The following is a 20,709-nucleotide window of genomic DNA, read 5'->3' on the forward strand; positions in this document are numbered from 1 at the left end:
CCCAAATCCTCCCTTGGCTCCTCAGGGCTGCTGCAGCTGCAGGGTGGCAGCTGGAGAGCAGAGACCACCAATCCAGCTGGACCCGATCCAGACCTCAGGGCTGTTATTTTAGGGTGCTCCTGTGTCTTAGGGCTCCCAGCATTTGGAAGAACTTCTGCGCAGTCCCAGTGCTGGCTCCAAAGCCATTTATTGGGGGGATAAGGGAGGGGGAGAGCGGGGAGGTCCCTAGGGTTGGAGGACGCTTCTCAGCAGTTTTTTCACCTCGGGGCTGAGCCTCTTGGGGAAGAGGATGTCGAAGTAGATGTAGAGGTCGCCCTTGCGCTGCGGGTCCTGCGCCAGCGGCATCCCCTCCCCTGGCACCTTCTTGTAGTACTTGGGGCTGCCGGGCACAGGGAGGGGCTGAGGGGAGCTCTGGGGTGATCCCAACACGCAGCCACGATCCCCAGAGCCCCAGGTGGTTTCACAGGGTATTTGCTCCTCCAGCTCCACCAGGGCCTGTCCTCTTCAGCATCTACCCTGATCCAGCCCTCTCCTTGCCTCTGCTCCCAGCAGTGCGACCACAGACCCACGGAGCCACCCACTCTCCCCCTCCTGCAGCCCCAAACCTGCTGGAAAAGGCTTTGGAGCCCCCTGAGCTCCTCCCAGGTGCCCACTCACCCCCATTTTCCCTGGCACTTACTCCACGATGTCGTTGATGGGGATGTTGAGCAGCCTCCCATCCAGCGTCCACACGTCCAGGGTGCAGCCAGTCAGCGCCTGCCGGGCGTGCAGGGCCACCAGGAGCTGCTGCGGCAGCCCCCGGGCCCAGAGGTGACCCTCTGTCCCCTCCCTGGGCCCCTCACCTTGGCCAGGGAGATGCTGGCAACGTACAGGAGGTTGTTCTCGATCCTTTTGAACCTTGGGTGAAGCTTCTCTTGCACAACAAAGGTGATGTCAGCTGGAATGATGTTTGGGCCCTGATTGAGGGGGAAAAGGTCACACCATCATGGAATGCCAGGATGGGACATGAAAATTCACTCAGTTCCAGCCCCTGCCATGGGCAGAAACACCTTCCACTAGCCCAGGCTGCCCCAAGCCACATCCAGCCTGTCCTTGGAAACCTCAAAATTATTTTACACAGGGAAAACTGACACAAACTCCTGCCCCTCTTTTGTTGCTGTTTTCAGCTGGCTAGAGAGAAGGGAATTTTCTTCCCTTAAGACAAAAAGTAATCTTTAATCAAAGACGACCATCCAGAACTGTGTTTCTGCCAGGAAGAAAACCAGCCCTTTCAATTATTTGTTCTTTAACCTGTTCTGAGGAAAATCCAGGCTCCTCAGAGTGCTTCTGTTGGCCATGCTGCCCTCAGCAGTGGGAAACCAGAAGTTCTTCATGGAAGAGCCTTTCCCATGGAGTGGGCACAGGACTGGAGCAGCTGCTCAGGATGGGCATGGAGTCTCCTCTCTGGAGAGATCCCAAACCCCCCTGGGTGGGTTCCTGCCTGGGCAGGGGTGTTGGATGAGCTGATCTGCAGGGGTGCCTGGTTATCGTGTGGTTCTGCGCTCACCTGGTCTCCTTCCTTCTCAAAGGTGACCCTGGTGCCACGCTGCCAGCCCGGCTGCACGTCGATGGTCAGGATCTTGTCCCTGATGGTGCTGGTCTGGCCATCCTCGTTCATCACCTGGGCACAGGGCACAGGGAGGGTCAGCAGCAAAGGGCAAGCCTGGCTTGAATGGCAGAGCCTGGCAGATCATGAACCAGATCCATGGAACCATCACATCTGTGGAACCGTGGGGTCATTTAGGTCAGGAAAGCCCTCCAAGACCATGGAGTCCAATGTTCCCCCAGCACTAACCCATATCCCCGAGTGCCACAACCACACAGCTTTGTGAGGAACGGGGACTCCACTCCAGCCAATTCCAGTGCCTGACCATCCTTCCAGGACAGAACTTGTCCCTAATGTCCAACCTAAGCCTCCCCTGGCACAGCTTGGGGCTGTTCCCTCATGCCCTAGAGCAGCAGAGGCCCAGGGCTGGGCCAGCAAGGAGGGGGACAGAAATCACCAAGGGCACAAAAAGGAGACACGAAGCAGTGTGAAAATGGCATTGTGGGAGCCCAGAACACATTGAACCCGTGCTCAATTCCCTTTGCCAAGCCGGGAGGTGACCACTGGTTCGGCTCCTCCTGGCTTTGGTGCTACTCCCTCGCCGCCACCAGCTCCGGGGACGGGGCCACCCCCGAACCCCCAGGGAGGGCAGAGCCCAGGCCCAGCGCCGCCCCTACCCTGCGGGAGATCTTGATCTTCTTGGTGCAGCCGTGGAACAGGTCCTCGAGGGACACGTAGAGGTCCCGCACGATGGGGGGGTCCCTGCGCAGGGCCCCCCGGCCCCGGGGCCCCCCGAAGGGCAGCAGCACCTCCGAGCCATCCTCGGCAAAGAACTCTGCGGGAGGGAGCAGGGGCACAGCCCTCAGCGGGCTCCGGGCTCTTCACCCCGCACCCAGAGCCGCCCCAGGGGCTTTCCTTCCAGGAGTGTTTATGGCAGCCAGGACCTCCCCTCCGAGCGCCACAGGGATCTGAGGGCAGCCGGGCAGGGAAGCATCCCTGGAGAGCTGCCATGGAAGGGTGGCAGAGCCCCAGAGTGCCCCAGCCTACCTGCAAAGGGGTTGTCCCCTCCAAAGAACTCCCTGAAGACTCTCTCAGGGTTGTTGTGGAACACGTAGCCCACGCTCCAGGGGTTGTCACTGGCGTACTCCAAGGGGATGCCACCTTTGAGCCCTTCTTCCCCAAATTTGTCGTAGATGCCTTTCTTCATAGCTTAGGGGACAAGGAGGTGTTGGGGGAGAGCCCCAGCCTGAGATTCAGGCTTTGTTGGGGCGCAGAAGAGAGAGAAGAGGGGTCCCAGCAAGTGTGTGCCAGTTCCCAGCTGGGCTGTGGGTCACAAAGGAGCCGGTCCTGCAGGGAGCAGGACACTCCAGGAGGGGGGACACACACTCCAGGAGGGGGGACACACACTCCAGGAGGGGGGACAGTCCCACTTACGGTCGCTGAGCACATCGTAGGCCTCTGCCAGCTGGTGGAACCTCTTGGGGCCCCAGGGCTCCTTGCATTTCAGCGGGTGGTACTTCAGAGCCAACGTCCGATAGCTGAGGGGCACAGGAGGGCTTGGCTTCAGGGGGATTTTACAGCATCTCATTCCCAGCCCCTGCCATGGGCAGGGACACCTTCCACGAGCCCAGGCTGGAGAGGGCTTGGAGCAACCTCCAGGGATGCAGGGGCAGCCACAGCTGCTATGGGGAACCTGTACCAGGGCCTCACCACCCCCAATATCCCATCCATCCCTGCCCTCTGGCAGTGGGAGCCATTCCCTGGCCCGAGTCCCTCTCTAGCTCTCCTGGAGCACCTGCAAGGGCTCTGAGCTCTCCCTGGATCCTTCTCCTCTCCAGGTGAGCTCTCCCAGAGCACAACAGAGGAGCTCCAGCCCTCAGAGCGCCTCCCGGCCCCTCCATTCCCCCATCAGCCCGGGCTGCCCGCACGGCCCCAGACCCTTCCCCCACTGTCCAAGGCCCAGCACGGCCACTCCCGGCTGCCTCCCGGCCCCGGGGGTCGCTCTGACGCCGAGGGTCCCCTCACGCCTTCTTGATGTCGTCGGCGGTGGCGCCGCGGTCCAGCTCCAGCACAGCGTAGTAGTCCAGCCCCATGGCGTCCCGTTGCTATAGCGACGCGACTTCCGGTCCGCGCCGCGCGGGGCACCACGGGAAATGTAGTTCTCCCGCTCACTCCCGCCCTCTGCCGGCCCCTCTCAGTCCTCACTCCTCAGCTCTTTTTTTTCTTAAAAACCCCCAAGTTTCCATGGAAACACATGTATTAACATATGTGTTAACATATAGCACATGTATTAACATATACCACATGTCATGTGTTAAACAGAAGGCTGATAACAGGTGTTATCAAAGCAGCGGTTTATTGCCCTCCAAACTGTGACAGTCACTTGCACTGTACCCCCTCCTCTCCCCTTTTATTTATTAGTTTCCCCCCACTACAAACAGCGTATTTTCAGCACTGGAAATGCAACCACAACATCACTGGAACACAACATCCTCTCTAAATTAAAAATTGATCCCAGTCGTATTGTAGGAAAAAAATATGACCTGTTACAAAAACACTGTATGGAGCCTGGTCATGACAACAGCCTCAAAGCTGTGCACACACATCCCAGGAAAATCAGCTTGGAAGAGCCTTTCCCACGTGTTTCTCCTTTTTTGGCCCCTTCAAACACCTAAAGGTCAGAAAGTTGGTATCTCCTCACTGTCCCATCCCTGCAGCACGTGTAGATTTCCTTCTCCCAGGAAGCCACCTGAAAAAGGGGAAAAAAAAGAAGAGAACAAGATGGGTTAGGCAGAACACATTGCTTTTACCCTCAGGACTCTCCCAGCACCCTTTATCCACACTTTTTATAGCAACAGAGCTGCTTCATCAACTCCACCACTCTAGCCAGGTCCTGCACAACAGAGATAAAGCCAGGGAATTCTGCAGAGGATTGCTTTATGCAAAACATCAGGATTATTCAGGTAGAAAGGACAATGATAAGCTCAGAAGTCAACTGTGTGAAGGAATGTGCTGAGGAGAAAAGCCTGAGGTGAAGGCAGTGCCTCCTGCCTGGCATCAGCTTTCCCTGGCCACCCTCTCCTCAGGGACACTCCCCACCTTGTACACGGGGTCACAGTCAGCCTCAGTGAGATCCAGCACATAATCCAGGTCCTGCTGAACAATGAAGCACGTGCCATCCCCTGCAAGCAAGGCACAGCAATTAGTGGAAGGAGCCAAACTCAATTACAGACCGAAATTGCAGAGGGAAAAGGCTCCAGGGGGTGAGACATTCCTGGGAGGGGTTTTGGAGGGGTATGAGGGATGTGAAGGGTGGAGACCCCAAAGCAAAGGGGCAAGAGCACAACTCACAAAGAGCACAAGGCTCCTTGACTTGATTCCAGGATTTCTAGGGGCACAAGAGAGCCCTGGAATTACCTTGGCTGGCAATGAATCCATCTCTGTACGGGAGCAGGGACAGCACTGGTGCTCCTGACCTGTGGATCACCTGGATTGGAGCACTGGGAAAAGGAGCAGAAACAAGGGATGAGGATTGCTGTGCAGAGCAGCTGTGCCTGTCCCTGGATCCCTGGCAGTGCCCAAAGCCAGGCTGGATGGGGCTTGGAGCAGCCTGGCACAGTGGAAGGTGCCCCTGCCATGGAAAGGGGTGGGAATGGATGAGCTTTGAGGGCCCTTCCAACCCAAACCATCCCAGGACTCTTTCCTATGGACTGAGCTAGCAGGGAACAGCAATAAAACTCCACAGCTCAGTTCCAGCCCTGTGCTGGAATCAGGATCATGGTAAAGATCATGATAAATATGATACCAGGATCCACATGAGGGAAAAGAAATGGGCGGTGTGAGAGTGGGGAATATTGATGATAAGAAGTTTTCTGCCCAATTCATCTACATGCATGTGCACACAGATTAGATAAATATAAAATTATATCAACGTTTTCATAACAATGCAGCACATCCACATAATGCAAGAGGCTCGGGATGCAATGGGATGCACCCTGGGAAGTGGCACTGCCTGGCAGCACCCTCTGCCTCACTCACTTTTCGAGCCAAACACTGCTTGTTTGCCCCAGGCACTCCCTGACTCACTCACTTTGTGTTTCTCACATCCAGCTGGTAGATGTTCCCATCCTGGGTCCCTGCCAGGATGTAGGTGCTTGACAGGAACGTGCAGCAGTTGAAGGCATCAGATCCCATGAAGAGGAACACCTGAGGATTTGGGAACAAACCAAGTGTCAGGCACGTGGGACACCCACAAGAGGAAAGCAGTCATTTATTTAGACAGTACAGCTGCCACTGTTTAATTTTAAATACTGCTTTCCCTGTTCCCAAGTCAAATCCTGAGCAATTCTTACTCCTCACACAAAAATCTGTCCAGGAGGAAGGAGGGAGAGCATCCCTCTATTGCACCAGGCTTTGGCCTCTCCTCCAGTTTAGGTTTAACCTGGCTAAATTCCCCATCCCAGTGCCCTGCCATTCCCAGATCCTTACTGGCTGCCTGCTCTGCAGTCCCACTCCTTGCAGCTTCTTGTCCTCTCGAGCCAGCAGCAGCATTTTCCCTTCGGTGCCCACCTCACGCTCACCTGGCAGAAGGAAGGGCAACAGGTAAGAACACAGCAAACCTTGGGGGGACCAGGGCACAGAGAGCACTCCCAGCCCTTGGGATCCCTGGGGCCAAGGCCAGGCAGCCCGGGCCAGGGAGATGAGGGGTTTAGGGCAAGGCCTTACTGGGAGGGCTCTCAGGGGAGCCCAGGTTGAGGGAGCTGTCAGCAGCGCCCACGGCGATGCCGTTGACGGGCGAGCCGCAGTCGGCGACGGTGCCCAGGCAGGAGGACTGGCCGCAGTCCCAGAGACGGGCGGTGCCATCCCTGGAGCAGGACAGCACGTTCCTGCCCCGATCCACCATGGCAGTGTCCAGGATACCTGTGGGACAGCAAGCACTCTGCTCACACAGACACAAACAGCCATTTCCCCAGCTCACCTCCAGGCCGCCGTCCCCAGTGACGGCAGAGCGACAGTGACAAGCTGTGCTCCCAGGAAAAGGTGCCTGCCCCAGTGACAGCAGTCACACACAGACAAGCTGTGCTCCCAGAAAACCCCACAGCGTGGAGCCACCATCTGGCACAAAGAGATATTATAGATATTACCAATCACATGATCAGCAACACCTGACCTCAGCCCGAGCTGGTGCCACATAAAATTAACCTCTAATCTGGGCAGAAAAGAGCCTGGCACTTTGAAACATTCTCATTTCCACCCTTGCTGTCCAGCTACAGCAACATCCAAAGGGCAGTGTCTGCTGGCACTAAGATCCCTTAACCACTTTATTTTACTGTCAGATTCGGAGCTGAAAAATGGCAGTGGTTTTCTCAGCAGAGAACAGCCAGGTGGTCAGAAGATTTAATTGGCACTTTCCCTACAGAACCTCAAGGGACAGGATGAGCCAAGCAAACAGACTGCAGCAGTTTGGGCTGGAGGAATGACAGTGGCTAAAGTGACCTCAAGAGTGACTGGCAGTGTCACTGTGACCAAGGTTCTGCCACACCATCTGGTTTGGTTAGGGGACATGGCAGCAAAAGCATTTTTAATGCCCACAAACAGATTTTGGAATGGCTTGGGTGGGAAGGGACCTTGACAAGTTCCAACCCCCAAATCATGTAAGAACAATGGCAGGTTCAGCACGAGATGGGTCTTTGAGTTAATCAAGTTCAGGGCAGCCAGACACAGGGTTTATAAACCTCTCAATGAAGCTCAGCACCTCATGAGACAGGGAAAACCAGAGCCTGTACACAGCAATTGGCAGCTCAGGAAGAGAGAATTTGGGGTAGAGTTTGGGGCATTTGATGCCACATTCCAGACATGAAACACAGAGTGCAGCAGGCTGCAGACTGGACATCAGCCTGGAGTGCAAGGCAAGTACACACACAGCACATGAAGCATTTTAAGGGCTCTGTACCTCCTTTGTGACCTTTAAATGTTACTACACAGCTGGCATCTTCTGCTGACCAGATCTTTAGCTGGGCATCCATTCCCCCACTGAGAACCACAAGGCCCGATGGGAAAAACCTGCAACAATTCACATCATACACATGGCCTTCCAGAAGTCTCTGGAAAAACAAAGAACTACATGCTAGTTCCATTGTCATCATCCTTGTGCCGAGCAGTTGTTGAATTACACCCTGGAAAACTTGGCATTCAGGATTAAACCCCAAATCCTCTGGCTCTGCATTGCTGCAAGGGACTGCTCTGAATCTGGGGCAATCAAAGAGGAGACTTTGGGGCTCCCTCTGCCAATTGAGCAGCTAATTACACAGACAAAGATACTACATTTGCTTCTAAATACAAGGTTAAATGTCTTTATCCTCTGCCAAAAATCCTCCACAAGAAGGAGCTTTTCCCTAGGAAGGCCACAAGCCAGGATGTGGCTAATCCAGCACCAAAACCCTTCTCCCCAGCACCCAAATCTTTCTTCCCATGCAGGATAGGGGCTGTCAATGACCTGTTTACTCCTGAGTACCTCTCTGAGCAACACCCTCTTGGGAGAAGCCAACTTTTCCAACAGATTTGACTTAAAGCCTCCAAGATTCAATTTCAATTAGCTTTTCATTAAAAAGCCAGATTGCTCACAGGGTGTGCACAACCTGACAAAAGTCATGGCCTTCAGGAATGTCACAGACAACCCAAAAACATCCAAGCCACACGTTCTTACTCTTATTTCTCCATTTGCAGCCTGCCATATTTTCATGGTCCCATCCGTGCTGGTAGACACTCCGAGTCCTCCACCACTGGAAATGTCAAGGCAGGTAATCTGCAGGAAAGGAAAAGCACCAAGAATTAGCTTTACATAGTTCTGTATAGAAATACTTCTGCTCAAGAGCCTAGTTCTGTACAGGGGGAGACCTGCTAAGTACATTCCCTGCCTATGGCTCTGCAAAGCAAGGAGAAAAAGGAATGCTGTGGCAGAAGCCTGCACAAGCAGCAGGGAGCATGTCCAGGGAAGGTGAACAGAGAGAGAATTCTCTCTCCCAGGCTTTTTCCTAGAGAAGCCCAGAGAGAAGAAGAGAAAACAACTCTTGGCTCTACTTGCTGCTCCTGTTTGCACAGGTGAAAGGCATTAGGAAGATTGGCTAAAGAGAGCTCCTAATTGGATTCAGGTGATAATTGTTAGCCTGTTGAGTCAAAGCTGTGTCCAAGCTAGCTCAAGACACTCATGGCTTTTTCTTTTGTATTCTTTGTACTATAATATAATATAGTTTTAATAAAACAATTGCTCAGCATTCTAAATCAATAGAATTGATTGGACAGCTTGGACTCTGTGATCTCAAAAGTCTTCTCTGACATTAGGAATTCTGTGGTTCTGTGAGCTGCCCTTGCATTGCTTTTTTAAAATGAAAATTCCAGGCTGTGGGTGGGGACAAAAACCCCACTACAGCGGTAAAACCCATGGACAGGAAAAGAATGCAGACAGGCTCTAGGCAGGACAGGGTTAAGTTCACAGCAGCAGGAGGGGCAGGGCCAGCAGGAGGATGTTCCTGCTCCCGCCTCTGCGTGCGGCGGCGGGAAAAGTCCCACATTTCCCGCTTCCCTTCCCTCCGGCCGGGTCCCCGCGCTCCGTCCCCGTCCCGCTGCCTTCGTGCTCCGCTTCCCCGCTGCAGCCTCCCGCCGAGCCCAGCGTGGCAACGCTAAATTCGGGAACACCAATCGCAAAGCGGCCATCGTGCGGCACCAGGGGTCGAGATAAGGACAGCTCTGCCCGCAGCGGGTTGGGGACAAGTTTGAGCTGAGTGTCTGGGGCGTTAGGTACCGTCGCTGGTCACGATGTGGCTTGGTCAGCTCTTCGTGGAGTGGTACCTGTGCAGGTTTATATTTTCCTGTGTGGTCCTGATAATGCACTTTAACAGCTTAGAGAGATGGTTCAAGATTCTTTTGTCCGTGGACTTTGTGCTAGTAACCTGTGAGGTTATACACCACCTCCAGGAGACCATTAATAGTGGTTCCCAGTCCGCGGGGGGAGCAGGGGACGAGTACTTTCACAACCTTTTCACCTCCTTTAACTCCTTTAAGCCTCTTAAAGCACTTTTTGAGCTGCCTCTGAAAACTGAAGAAAGTACATTGTCATTCTGTCTGCTGTGTCTCCCTCTGGTCTACATCACCCTGATGGTCTACTTCATCTTCAGAGTTACAAAAGAGATTTCTGGGAAGATCTTTCAGAGAGTGGATCATGATGAGTGGCACGGAAGGTGGGAGAAAATTGGCCAGGTTCTGAAGGAGTATTCAGCTCCAGTGGTTTGGAAGTTCACCCCTCAACAAATACGGGACCCTGTTAGAGCGGCAGAATACCTGAAAGAGAAACGCTGCCGTGGTTCCAGGGAGGAGCAACTTACTGCACTCTGCTGGGCCCTGGCTACTCTGTATCGGGCACTGCTGGATACCAGCCAGCCCCCTCAGGAGCAAGAGGAGGAGGAAAACAGACCAACAAGCAGCGAGGCCACTCAAACTGCAGCTGCACCACAGGAACAACCCATGCTGGGAGCAGTCGCTCCTGAACAGAACACATCCCACATTGAATTAGTTTCCTTAGTGAGGCACGGAGATGATGAAGAGGAGGAAGAGTCCTCACAAGAAGAGGCGATGAGCGAATCCTACTGTAAGCTGCGGTCAGTGTGGGAACGCTTCAGGCGCCGTGCGGATCAGTCCCTGCTGCTGTGGCTGTACGAGTGCTGGTTTGCAGGGGCCCACGTGGGCGTGTGGCTGGACAGCTCCGAGGCCCAGCAGCTGGGCCGCCTGTCCCGGGACGCTGCCATCGACAGGGGGCTCGGCCGGAGGCCAGGCAGGCACAGCCTGTGGACGCGCCTGGTGGGCAGCGTGAGGGCGGCCTACACCGCCGAGGAGCTGCTGCTGCGGAGGGACAGCTGGAGCAGCAGGCTGGAAGGGGTGCAGTACCTGACAGAGCTATCCGTGGCCGACATACTCTTTGGGAATGCACAGAACAGTCGGTGCCTGGAAGATCTGGACAGCGCCTGCTGCACGTGGGACACGTGGCAGGCGCTGAGGAGGAGCGCGCCGCCGCTCTACGCCGAGGCGCTGTCATCCATCTCCTGGAGCAGCAACCTGAGGGTGCTCGAGTTAAAGGTCTTCATCTGGGACTACAGAGCGAATCCCTGTTCCCATGTGGAAACACAGCCCAGGGAACTGGCAGCCTGCGGTGATGATCCCTGCTCGATATGCCACGAGGAGCTGGGCAGGAGCGCGTGTGAGCTGGAGTGCGGCCACGAATTCCACAGGGAGTGCATCAGGACGTGGCTCCTGGAACATTCCAGCACCTGCCCCATCTGCCGCGAGCCCGCTGTCCTGCCTGCTGTCCAGCCTTACAAAGCCAGGCCTTGCCAAAGATCAGGCATTTAGAAGAGCTCCCAAGGAAAACGCTGAACACACCAAGGTCTTAAAGCATTGATTTCATAAGGCTCAAAGTACAAGTGAAAAAATGGCAGCAGGAGAAGAAAAATCAGAATAAATTAAAAGTCAGGTAAAAAAGCCCCTGGATACCAATGAGAGAGATTGCAAGTCCACTGGTGACAAGGAAAAGCAGTGTAATGGATATAAATACGTATCCTGAGACATTTAGGAGGGACAGCCTTTGATGAAGGGAATGATTCCTGTGCATTTGTGTGTATAGATATGGTTGGGTGGTGTGGGATGTGGGCATGAGTAGATGGGATAGAATGGTGGGTGGGGAATGTCCTAGTTCTGGCCAGGACAGGGTTAATTTTTATACGAGCAGGGAGGAGCACATTTGGGATATTTGGTTGTACATGTTCCTTGTGCTGAACAGTTCTCTTCCCTGTCCTGTGCATTTGATTAATTAATCCTGTTCCTACTGTTTTTATTCCATTGTTCTTCTCAGTAAATTGTTTTATCTCAACCCCTGAACTTTGTCTTTTGTGCCTCCAATCCCCATTTGCTACAGGGGAAGTGGGGAAGGAGTGAGTGGCTTGTGGTCCAGAGTGTTTCAGTGGGAACACCATCCCTAAACCACAAGTTCCATCTCCACTGCAACCCCAGGCCACCCCCACCACAAGGACACCACAGACAGGGATGTCAGAGTTGCCAGCCACACCCACAGAGTCCCACCCCACAGAGCTACTCACACTTTTCTGATGGATCCTGCAAAAACTTGTGTATGGAGCCAGGAACTTTGTGGACACATTTTCATGAGGACAAGAAATGAGGATGCTTTTCTAGGGGAGGAAAAGTTAAAAAAGGAATTAGAAGTGCTGTTAGTCCTGAAACAGAGGTTGCCAAGGCACAACTGTGGACTGGACCCAGCTGTGGGATTCCAGAGTTTGAAAACTCATGGGAGGGTCAGTGTGGGGCTCATGTCCTCAGGATGCAGGTGGGGTGGCAGGGTCCAGCTCCAGGGCCCTGCACAGCAGGACAGGACTGTGCAGGGCAGGGTGACAGCTTAGGCTGTCAGAGCAGCCCCTTTAGGTACAGGGAATGTCCCCAACCCCTCTCCCCCCAGCCCTGGCACCTTGGTGACTTCCCCGACCACGAATCCCTCGGAGGCCACGATGTCTGGGACGCCGTCGGAGCTGAGCCCGCGCCGGGTGACGCTGCCATACAGGGTGGCCCTCCCTGGGGGACAGCAGCCGTCAGCCCCAGCACCCACAGGGACCCCAATCATCCCCTGCCAACTCAGAGGGACCCCAACCTCCCTCACCCGCAAGGAACTCAGACACCCCCATCCCCTTCTAACCCCCTCAAGATCCCTAAATGACCCCGCGACCTTTAAAATCAAAGGGATCCCCAAACCACCCCAGTCCCTTTAAACTAAGGGACAGCACGACACCCCAGCAGCCCCATTCCCTGCTAACACACATCCCACCCCTATTCCAAAGGGTCCCCCTATCACCCCCATCCGTTTCTGCTCTTTGAACACCCCTCTCGATCCTCCCTGATCCCGTCTCACCCTCACGCCTCCCTCGAGGCCTCTTCAGGCCACTCACCGGGGCTGCGGCAGCTCAGCCACGCCTCGCCCTCGTCCCTGCTGCAGAGAGAAGGGGCGGTGAGCGGGGCAGGGAGCAGGACAAGGACAGGGACAAAGAAAGGGACCGTTCCCACCTCAGCGCCCGGCTCCAGTCGCTCTGGATCCGCAGCGTCGCCGCCATCTTTGCCGAGGTAATCGCACACTTCCGCCTCCTTGCTTCCCGTCGGCCCCCGCGGGAGCGGAAGGGGGAGAAACCAGCCAATCAGCGAGCGCCGCAGCGGCCGTGCCACATCCCGGAAGCGCCGTGCCGAGCTCCCGCCTTAAAGGGACCGCGCTGAATTGGTACGGGGGCCGCGCCCATGGGTGGGAGGGAGGGGATCATGGAAGGGGCGGGAGATTGCTGGGAATGGGGAGCCTTGGGAGGGGAGGAGGGCGCTGGGCACCCAGAGCTGGTGCCCGGGGGTTGCCGAGAGCTCCCTCCGGGGACCCCCAAGTCACCGGCTCCCGCCGCCCGTCCCGCCCGCAGCGCCCCATGGCGAGGCCGGGGCACGGCTGGAGCGGCGCGGCGGCGGCAAAGCGGGGCTCGGAGGAGGAAGAGGAGGGCGAGGACCCGCTGGACGCCAGGATCGCGCGGAGCGGCTGCCTGGAGCAGCACCGGCAGCTGCAGGAGTGCATGGCCGAGCGGCGGGACTGGCGGCACTGCCAGGAGCAGGTCCGCGCCTTCGGAGCCTGCATGGCCCGGCGGCAGCAGCAGCGGCAGCGCGGCACCGGCCCGGCCCAGCCCCCGGACTGACAGACCCCTCCTCTCCGGCTTGCTTTTTATCCAACTCCTTAAAAACCCAGGTGGAACTGCTGGGAAATAAACCTGGAGTTCGGCAGCCCTCGGCTTGGTGTGTGCCAGTGGGAGAGGGGGGCTGGTTTGGAACGTACAGCATCGAGCTGTGCCATGGTACCTTCAGGTGGGACATAAGCAGCAATTCCCTCATGGACAGGGTCTTCAACATTTGTAGAGACTGCCCAGAGAGGTTTGGAGTCCCCAAGAATGACTGGACACAGCACTCGGCCCTCTAGGCTGGTGACAAGGTGGGGACTGGGCATAGCTTGGATTCAACGATTCCAGAGGTCTTTGCCAACCAAAATGATTCTGTGGTTGTGGATTTCCAGCCCAAAATGTCCCAATCCAGGAGCATTCACAGCACTCAGGCTGGAACAGCCTTGCCATGAATTTTTACTCCATGTCCTCTGTGCCATCATAAGGCTTTTCCCAGCAGTGATAACCTCACATCCCACAGGATGGGGTTTATCTCCTGGGAAGCCACAGAAATACCAGGAATGGGAGGAATAGGGATGCTCATCTGACCACCACCTGCTGGCCAATAAGCCATGAGAAAGAAAATAAAATTGCTTTTTGCATGGCTTTTGTCAGAAGGAAGGTTCCAGGCCATTTCCCAGGGATGTGGGTGCTGGAATACCAAGAGCTGGGGATGGAAGCACAAGCAACACCTGGACAGCCCCAGTTTGGGGGAAAAGTGTAAATAAATCAATTATTTTCCCTCTTTTCCACAAGCTGGTCTTTAGAAAGGGATAAAAAAAGCCTCCAAACAAACCAACCAGTTTCTGGAACAGTTTCTCTTGGCATCCATCAAATTTGGCTATAACAATTCCTGGGATTGTTGCAGCACAGCAATATTCATGCACAGGGATTTCTGCAGAAATTCCCACCTACCAAAAGCAAAATAGCCAGGAATTAAAAAATAAAAAAGGAAGGAAAGCAAACCCACTTTCCATTGTGCCACATTTTCTCCCAGTACAAACCAGTGAGATATAAACACATTGTTTATTTTTACTGAGACAAGGTGGTCGCCAACAGTGGGAATTCCTCCCAATTCACAGAGTTACCAGGACAGAGCTCATGGAGGCACCCTCTGGAGGCTGGAACAGCCCAGGGATGGCAGCACATTGCTCCTCACCTCAGGACATCTCTGCCAGCAGCTCCTCCAGCTCTGGTCGAGCCTTCAGCCGGCTCTTGAAATCGGCTTCCGTGTGCTGTGGAGGGAGGGAAAGGAAAAGCAGCACAAATCAGGATCACACCAACCCTTCCCTGCTCCCCAAGGGGAAGCACTGGGAAGTGTGGCCATACCTGTTTCATCAGCAGGTGCACCCCCTCAGGCTGGCTGCTCTGGATGACCTCCAGCAGGATGGGAGCAAACGTGGAGCTCAAACCGCGGATCTGAAAGCAGAAATGACAGAGCTGCAGGAGAACAATCCCAGGGGACTCTGGCTTGGAACAGACATTAAAGATTATCCAGTGCCATCCCTGCCATGGGCAGGGACCCTTTCCACTGTCCCAGGTTGTTCCAGCCTGCCCTTGAACACCCCCAGGAATGGAGCAGCCCCAGCTTCTCTGGGCACCCCGTGCCAGCGCCTCCCCACCCTTCACATATTCCTTGCCAATATCCCATCCATCCCTGGGAGTTTCTGCCCTCACCCATCTCCAAACATGACTCTTCTACCCCTCATACCAATCATTCAGCAGAAAATAGATAACACATCTTCTGCCTGAAACACAGAGCCAGCAAATCCTCCTGGGCTTCTAGTTTAGGAGCAACACTCAGCAGAAAACATAACCAGATTTTTTGCTTCCATTTCCGCCCCAATTTGAGGGGTTTGTGGAGGCCGTGATGGGATCCCAGCTCCTACCTGGACAACCCTCTGGTGGGTGGTAAGGACTGCATCCAGCTGCATCTTGGATCCCCTCTCCTCCAGGAGCAGCACCTCGTTGGTTCTGGTGGGCATGGCGTAGCTGCAGGAGCAGAGGGCAGGGCTTAGCACAGGCAGGACATTTGCAGGGATGAACCCTGTAAATACCCACCCTCCCCAGCACAGAACGGGCAAGCAGATGAACTTTGCAGGGGAGATTAATTATGCAAAGGATGTATCTTGCAAATCAGGTGCTGCCAGAGGCTGGGTGTTCTGCTGGCAGGAGATAAGGAGGAAGCTCTGCCAGCAAAAACCTGGATTAGCACAAAAACCAGCCTGAGAACTTTTACCTTCTGCACAGCTCAAGAAAAGAAACAGTTGTGACTTATTTTGTCTTTTGGGACACAGTAAAATCTGCTGCTGCAATGCACCATTTAAAATATGTTTGCACCTCAGATTTGATGGCAATGTGACTGGGAGTGGACCAGACTCTGCTCAATGCTTAGAGACCTCAGTTTCCTCATCCCCACATCCAAGCTCCATCCTACCACCCACCTTTTCCCCTCAATTCCCTGTCTGAAGGGCAAATCCTTTCTTTCTCTGCACACTGAGGCACCCCAGAAGGCACAAGGGAAAAGCACACACACTTTAGAGAGTCCCCACTGGTTTTATTCCAGAATAAATGAATGCCCTGACATTCCTCAGGCATTACAGCCACAGGGGTGGCTGCTGGAATTCTCCTGCTTTGGAGAACCAGGGTGCTCCTGGAGCATCCTCTCCCCCTAAGCTGAAGCAGCAGGAAGTTCCCCCAGCACCTTCAGGGCTTTCCCAAGCTCATTCCAGTTCCAGGCATGCACAGCCTGGATCACAAACCATGAAGGAAAAGCAGCAGCAAATGGCAGCAATTCCCAGCTCTGCACCCACAGGCTCAAAGCCTTTTCCTCAGAGGAAGGAGATGTAACAGGCTTTTTTTCCTTGGAATCTGCTCAAGTCAGTGCCTGAAAAATTCAGTGCTTCTAAATAAAGCATCCAAAATTGTACAGGTAGACAAAAGAAGAGCACAGGGCAGGCAAGAGGCTTGGATTGACACCCAGATGGGAATCCCTCAGGGAGACTGGAGTGTGCCCTGCTGTGCAGGGGCCCTGTTCCAGGGGACAGGGGGACAGACCTCCCCTACCTCTCATTGACCCGGATGCAGAGGCGGTTGCAGAGCCTGTGCACATACTGAGCAAAGTGCTCCACCAGGCACAGGTCATGGCAAGTCATCTGGATGTTGATGTCTCCATACTGGTACTCAGTGCCAGCACTGATCTCCTTCATCTGCACCTTCTCCTTTCTCCTCTTTGGAACCTGTTTTAAAAAGAAAACACAGCAGGATAAAATAAAGAGTATCTGGTTTGAGCAAGGCTGGGAATAAAGGCCCAGCTCTTGGGTGGCCTCACACACACTCGTGCTTTGATTAATTTCTCCCAGAGGAAAAAAGGAAGGCGTAAAACCAGTAGAAATAAACCTGCTGTTAATTTCAGTTCCTGCCTAAAGGCAGCTGACTTCTTGTTGTTTCCTCCTGCCACAGAAATTGATGTCTTTCCAAATCTCAGGGAGTGTGAAAAGGTTCCACACAAGTGAGAGCTGCTCACCATGTTCAGGTGTGAAACTGAATTATTAGTAAACCTTAAATTGAATTAATTAACATCAGGAGGAGGTTCCTCCCTTCCAAAGCTGGAATGTGCTGGACAAAAGGAAGCATTTCTGCAGTGTGCTGACTGGCTATTTCATAGAATCATGAGTTAGGATTGGAATGAATCTTCAATCTCATCCCATTCCAGCCCCCTGCCATGGGCAGGCACACCTTGCACTATTCCAGGCTTCTCCAAACCCCATCCAGCCTGGCCCTCTGAGATGAGGCACCCAAATGCTTCGGGATGACCTTGGGAAATCCCTCTGCCTACCTCCTTTGGGAGCAGGTACTTAAACCTCCCAATCCCATGGGTGGGGCGGGACCTGTAGGATCTGTGGGGAGCCAGGAGTGCATCACCTGAAAATGAAAGCAGAGCAAACTGTTTCCAGCTGCAATCAAATAGCTACAGGTGCTCTGAGAGCCCCAAATTATGGTCACATAACACCACCTAGTTAGTCAAAAACAGGGCAAAAAAATAAGAAAATGCTGGAAAAAAACAAATAGATGTGGCAGAGCCTGCTCTGGTTATTTAACCAATCCAAAAGTCACTTAAAAATACCCCAAAACAAAACACAAATGTTCCAATGTTTAATATTTATTTGAGGAAAGTGAATTTTTGCCTCAAAACTAGATTGACAACAGACCTTACCTGCAGCACACAGAAGGTTTTCTCTGGCTGTTGCTGCTCTGTAGGAAACAAAATAACAATTAAAAGTCTGTATGAAACAAGGCAATAATTGATAACTCTGACTTCCCTCACTTATAGAAAACATGTGGCCAAATGTCCTTTTGCAAAGGCACAGCCTGATCCTATTAGCAGATTCCCCCTTTTCCCCATCCCTTTCAGCTCCCAGCTCAAAGTCTTACCTCCACTATTAGAGGAGAAGATATGGCAAAAAAAAAAAAAAGGAAACAACTGCAAATTTTTGGTCCTGTATGTTTTCTCACCTGCTGAGGGCCAACATCTGCCTGAGCAACACTCCCTTCTCCGAGCACAGCACCTGCAGAAGTTAAAACACGTCAGGGTGGCAGATCTGCCGGGAATTTTATCCAGGTTACTCCACCTCTAGGACAGGACCCAGGCAAGGGCTGGAGCTGTGTCTGGAGGGGTTTAGGTGGAAACCACCAAGCCAGATCCAGGGCACGATCTCAAGGTCTGGACCCCCTCAGGATTACCCCCACACTTCCTTCCGAAACGAAACCAGGGTCGGATCAGGGCCTCCAACAGCAGTCCCAGAGACCAAGGCTACTCCTCCGTTCCCGTTCCTGCCCTCTCCTCTGTCCCCGTGTCCTTCCCCGTTCCCGCTCCCATTCCCCGTGGCCATCCCCGGTACCTTCGGCACCGCCGCCATCTTTCGGCGCCGCGGTCCGTCGGTTAAAGCGTTCCCCCTCAGTGCCTCGGTACTGCCCCATTCAGCTCCCCCAGTCCAGTGGCTCGCTCCCGCGTTCCGCCCACCGAGGCCTCCCGGGAATTTTAATTTTCGGACAGTTCCCCGCTCCGCCCATCGAGAACTCCCGCAGGCAACAACTTTTGGACAACCCGCGGTACTGGCGGGGCCCTGGTGTCCTGAAGGAGGCAGCGGGAAGGACGCGGGGGTGCGGGCAGTAACGGCGGACACCTCGTTCCTGTCTGCCAAAAGGCGGTGGGCAGCGCCGCCACGTGGCAGCGGCTGCACAGTGCACCCTGCCGCGCGCCTATCACCGAGCGTCCCGCCCGTCACGGCCCGCCCCCCGCCCGTCCTCGCACACTGATTGGTTCCCAGCCACGTCCATCAGGGCGCAGCGGCCATGTTGAGTGTGGCATGGCCACGTTGCAAGGCTGAGGGCGGTGCCCGCCCCCGCCCCAGCGCGGTGCGGCGGCCTGGCGGCCATTAGGCTTTTGGTATCGCTTAAAAAAATAAAATTTTTATAATCACGAAATTCTAAGCGTAGGAAGACTGGGCTGGCAGGGACCTCCACTCTGATTTCCCAGTGGGAGAGCAGGTGGGCAGGGGATCTGCCTGGGAGGAGATGGGCCTGTAGTCTTCTGCCCACCGGGCCTGACAGTCTGGAGTTGGCTCAGGGAAACACATCCTGTGTCTCACTGCCTCTTCCACACAAACTTTAATTTCCCACAGGTTCTTTTGCCTGCTCCTGGCTCCCTTGTCTCCAGTGTGGCTCCAGTTCCCCCTTCTTCCATAGCAGGTGCTCACTCGGGAGCCCACACCCCTGAGCCCCCTTCTTGGAGCTGTTCCCTGCCCGCAAGCCGGATTTTGAGTCAGGATTTCCCTCCCTGCTGACTGCTCCAACTGCTCTCAGAGCTGTCAGAGCTCCTCGTGGACTTTCCCCCTCGGCTCATCCACGTGGCAGGTTCATGTCCCGTTCTGTGACCCAGCCCTGTCCTGCATTTCTCAGTGCCTGGAGCTCCGAACACACACTGGACACCCTTGAGGTCCATCTCCTCTGTGCTAGAGGGGACAGAAGGAACGTGAAGGGACAAGCTTTGTGTCTGCACCTGCCCAGCAAATGGAAAGCGCAGAGGACTCCATGGCACCTTTGCTCTTTGCCCCACAGTGCAAGGACATGTGTTCCCAGCTCCGAGCTGTGTTTTCCTGGCGCTCCCAGGACGTGACAGAACTGCCCACGTGGAAGTTTGCCTGCCCTTTGATCCCACCTGGCCTTAAGCACCACAATTAATGAAAGTGACTCCTAATTCCCTCCCCTCCAGTTCCGTGTGCCCCTGGAGTGGGACTGCACCCCTTAATTCCCTCTGCCCCTCCTGGGGACTCACCTTTGTTCCACCCCCAAAACGTGGCTGAGTGCGGGGCAGGGCAGGAACAGATGGCAGGGATTGCTGCTGTCCTCTGTGTCTCCATGAGAAACAAGTCCACCTCTCCTGCAGTGAGGAATGTCTCTGCCATCCATCATAGGTGGGTACATTTTAAGGCCAAAAGGGACTGCTAAATCAGGGAATTCACTCTCCTGCAAGTCACACTCGATTGGTTTCCAGTGACTTATGGCCCTATGGAATGGATCACGCCTCTCCCTGTGAAAGCATCTTTTTCACAAGGGCTCCTCTCCATTTTCCCTGGATACAAAGATAGTGCTGCTCTTGGCAGCTTGTTCTGGTGGCTGAGCATCCTCTCTGTTAGGATACAGTCCTTATTTCCAGCTGCCTTTCTTTTGCATCATTTCACATCCCTGTTGCAGGAGCACAGCTTCCAAACCTGTTGTTATCAAATTCCTAGAGACCTTTACCTTCTGCCTCCACAGCTCTCAGGCTGCATATCTCCATCACATCAGGGGCACAGATTTCTGCTTGTTGCTGCCTCTCAGACAGAGCTCCTTGCAGGCTGTCCCTGACTGGCCAAGCCCAGCCCCTTTTATCCCAGTTACCTTCACTGGCCACAGCTGCAGCCCAATGAAGGACATCACAGCTGCAGCCCATCAAGAACAACTGGGGCTTATCAGGGCAAGGCCTAGACACAGATATTCAAATACAATACAGATATGCAAATACAATACAGATATTTTACTGGGACTCCTACTATGCAAACCTTTTTGTGACATTTACATGGAGAAGTTGAGGGGACTCGATGACTTCTTTTTCCTGCACCACACTTAAATACTCCAGGAAGCTCTTTCTCCTTTCTAAGGGTTCTCATGCCTTGCCTCCACTTCTTTTCAGACTCATCCAATGATGAAAACAATCAAGAAGTGTTCAAACAGACCTCAGAAGAAAACCTCTGTTTCACGTGTCTCCTCCTCTGCCTTCAGCTGTTG

General features: G+C 54.2%; 4 protein-coding genes across 6 annotated transcripts; 1 reads left to right on the forward strand and 3 right to left on the reverse strand.

The window, feature by feature from the left end:
• Nucleotides 1–225: 225 nt before the first annotated feature.
• Nucleotides 226–3,678, reverse strand: DNAJB13 (DnaJ heat shock protein family (Hsp40) member B13). Its single transcript, XM_059466141.1, has 8 exons — nt 3,611–3,678; nt 3,020–3,123; nt 2,633–2,794; nt 2,263–2,420; nt 1,547–1,660; nt 843–956; nt 680–756; nt 226–379 (listed from the first exon to the last, which is right to left on the reverse strand). The coding sequence occupies exons 1-8, from the start codon at nt 3,676–3,678 to the stop codon at nt 226–228; spliced, it is 951 nt and encodes a 316-aa protein (XP_059322124.1).
• Nucleotides 3,679–3,995: 317 nt separating this feature from the next.
• On the reverse strand, nt 3,996–14,259 carry PAAF1 (proteasomal ATPase associated factor 1). Its single transcript, XM_059466738.1, has 13 exons — nt 14,181–14,259; nt 12,704–12,888; nt 12,589–12,629; nt 12,114–12,217; nt 11,731–11,820; nt 8,292–8,390; nt 7,539–7,689; nt 6,311–6,505; nt 6,074–6,165; nt 5,676–5,791; nt 5,003–5,085; nt 4,685–4,767; nt 3,996–4,334 (listed from the first exon to the last, which is right to left on the reverse strand). Exons 2-13 carry the CDS (start codon nt 12,748–12,750, stop codon nt 4,257–4,259), a joined length of 1,179 nt encoding a protein of 392 aa, XP_059322721.1. The 5' UTR covers nt 12,751–12,888; nt 14,181–14,259; the 3' UTR covers nt 3,996–4,256.
• On the forward strand, nt 12,855–14,135 carry LOC132070123 (cytochrome c oxidase assembly factor 4 homolog, mitochondrial). The gene is made up of 2 exons (XM_059466743.1): nt 12,855–12,911; nt 13,096–14,135. Exon 2 carries the CDS (start codon nt 13,102–13,104, stop codon nt 13,360–13,362), a length of 261 nt encoding a protein of 86 aa, XP_059322726.1. The 5' UTR covers nt 12,855–12,911; nt 13,096–13,101; the 3' UTR covers nt 13,363–14,135.
• Nucleotides 14,163–20,195, reverse strand: MRPL48 (mitochondrial ribosomal protein L48). 3 transcript variants are annotated; one of them, XM_059466741.1, is made up of 9 exons: nt 18,282–18,389; nt 17,896–17,948; nt 17,597–17,634; nt 17,219–17,304; nt 16,447–16,619; nt 15,270–15,372; nt 14,710–14,799; nt 14,540–14,615; nt 14,163–14,291 (listed from the first exon to the last, which is right to left on the reverse strand). In XM_059466741.1, the coding sequence occupies exons 1-8, from the start codon at nt 18,297–18,299 to the stop codon at nt 14,541–14,543; spliced, it is 636 nt and encodes a 211-aa protein (XP_059322724.1). In that variant the 5' UTR covers nt 18,300–18,389; the 3' UTR covers nt 14,163–14,291; nt 14,540. The 3 variants fall into 3 exon arrangements, with proteins under 3 accessions (XP_059322724.1, XP_059322725.1, XP_059322723.1); XM_059466742.1 differs by lacking the exons at nt 14,163–14,291; nt 18,282–18,389 and adding an exon at nt 19,718–20,195 and having other exon boundaries at nt 14,388–14,615; XM_059466740.1 differs by lacking the exon at nt 14,163–14,291 and having other exon boundaries at nt 14,388–14,615; nt 18,282–18,387.
• Nucleotides 20,196–20,709: the final 514 nt, after the last annotated feature.

The sequence above is a fragment of the Ammospiza nelsoni genome, chromosome 2 (assembly GCF_027579445.1).
Source record: "Ammospiza nelsoni isolate bAmmNel1 chromosome 2, bAmmNel1.pri, whole genome shotgun sequence".
In the NCBI taxonomy this organism is placed as follows: Eukaryota; Metazoa; Chordata; class Aves; order Passeriformes; family Passerellidae; genus Ammospiza; species Ammospiza nelsoni.

Excerpts from the sequence above, each read along its gene's own strand:
- MRPL48 (XM_059466741.1), bottom strand. Across the intron at positions 17,635-17,895 it reads CAGATGTTGGCCCTCAGCAG|AGCAGCAACAGCCAGAGAAA; the intron begins GTGAGAAAACAT and ends TGTTTCCTACAG. Across the intron at positions 14,800-15,269 it reads CCCACCAGAGGGTTGTCCAG|ATCCGCGGTTTGAGCTCCAC; the intron begins GTAGGAGCTGGG and ends TTCTGCTTTCAG.
- PAAF1 (XM_059466738.1), bottom strand. The coding sequence starts at position 12,750 with ATGGCGGCGACGCTGCGGATCCAGAGCGACTGGAGCCGGGCGCTGAG. Across the intron at positions 5,086-5,675 it reads CTGGATGTGAGAAACACAAA|TGCTCCAATCCAGGTGATCC; the intron begins GTGAGTGAGTCA and ends TCCTTTTCCCAG. Across the intron at positions 4,768-5,002 it reads TGGATTCATTGCCAGCCAAG|GGGATGGCACGTGCTTCATT; the intron begins GTAATTCCAGGG and ends CCTTGCTTGCAG.
- LOC132070123 (XM_059466743.1), top strand. The coding sequence starts at position 13,102 with ATGGCGAGGCCGGGGCACGGCTGGAGCGGCGCGGCGGCGGCAAAGCGG.
- DNAJB13 (XM_059466141.1), bottom strand. The coding sequence starts at position 3,678 with ATGGGGCTGGACTACTACGCTGTGCTGGAGCTGGACCGCGGCGCCACC. Across the intron at positions 2,795-3,019 it reads CTACGATGTGCTCAGCGACC|CTATGAAGAAAGGCATCTAC; the intron begins GTAAGTGGGACT and ends TTGTCCCCTAAG. Across the intron at positions 380-679 it reads CCCATCAACGACATCGTGGA|CCCCAAGTACTACAAGAAGG; the intron begins GTAAGTGCCAGG and ends TGTGCCCGGCAG.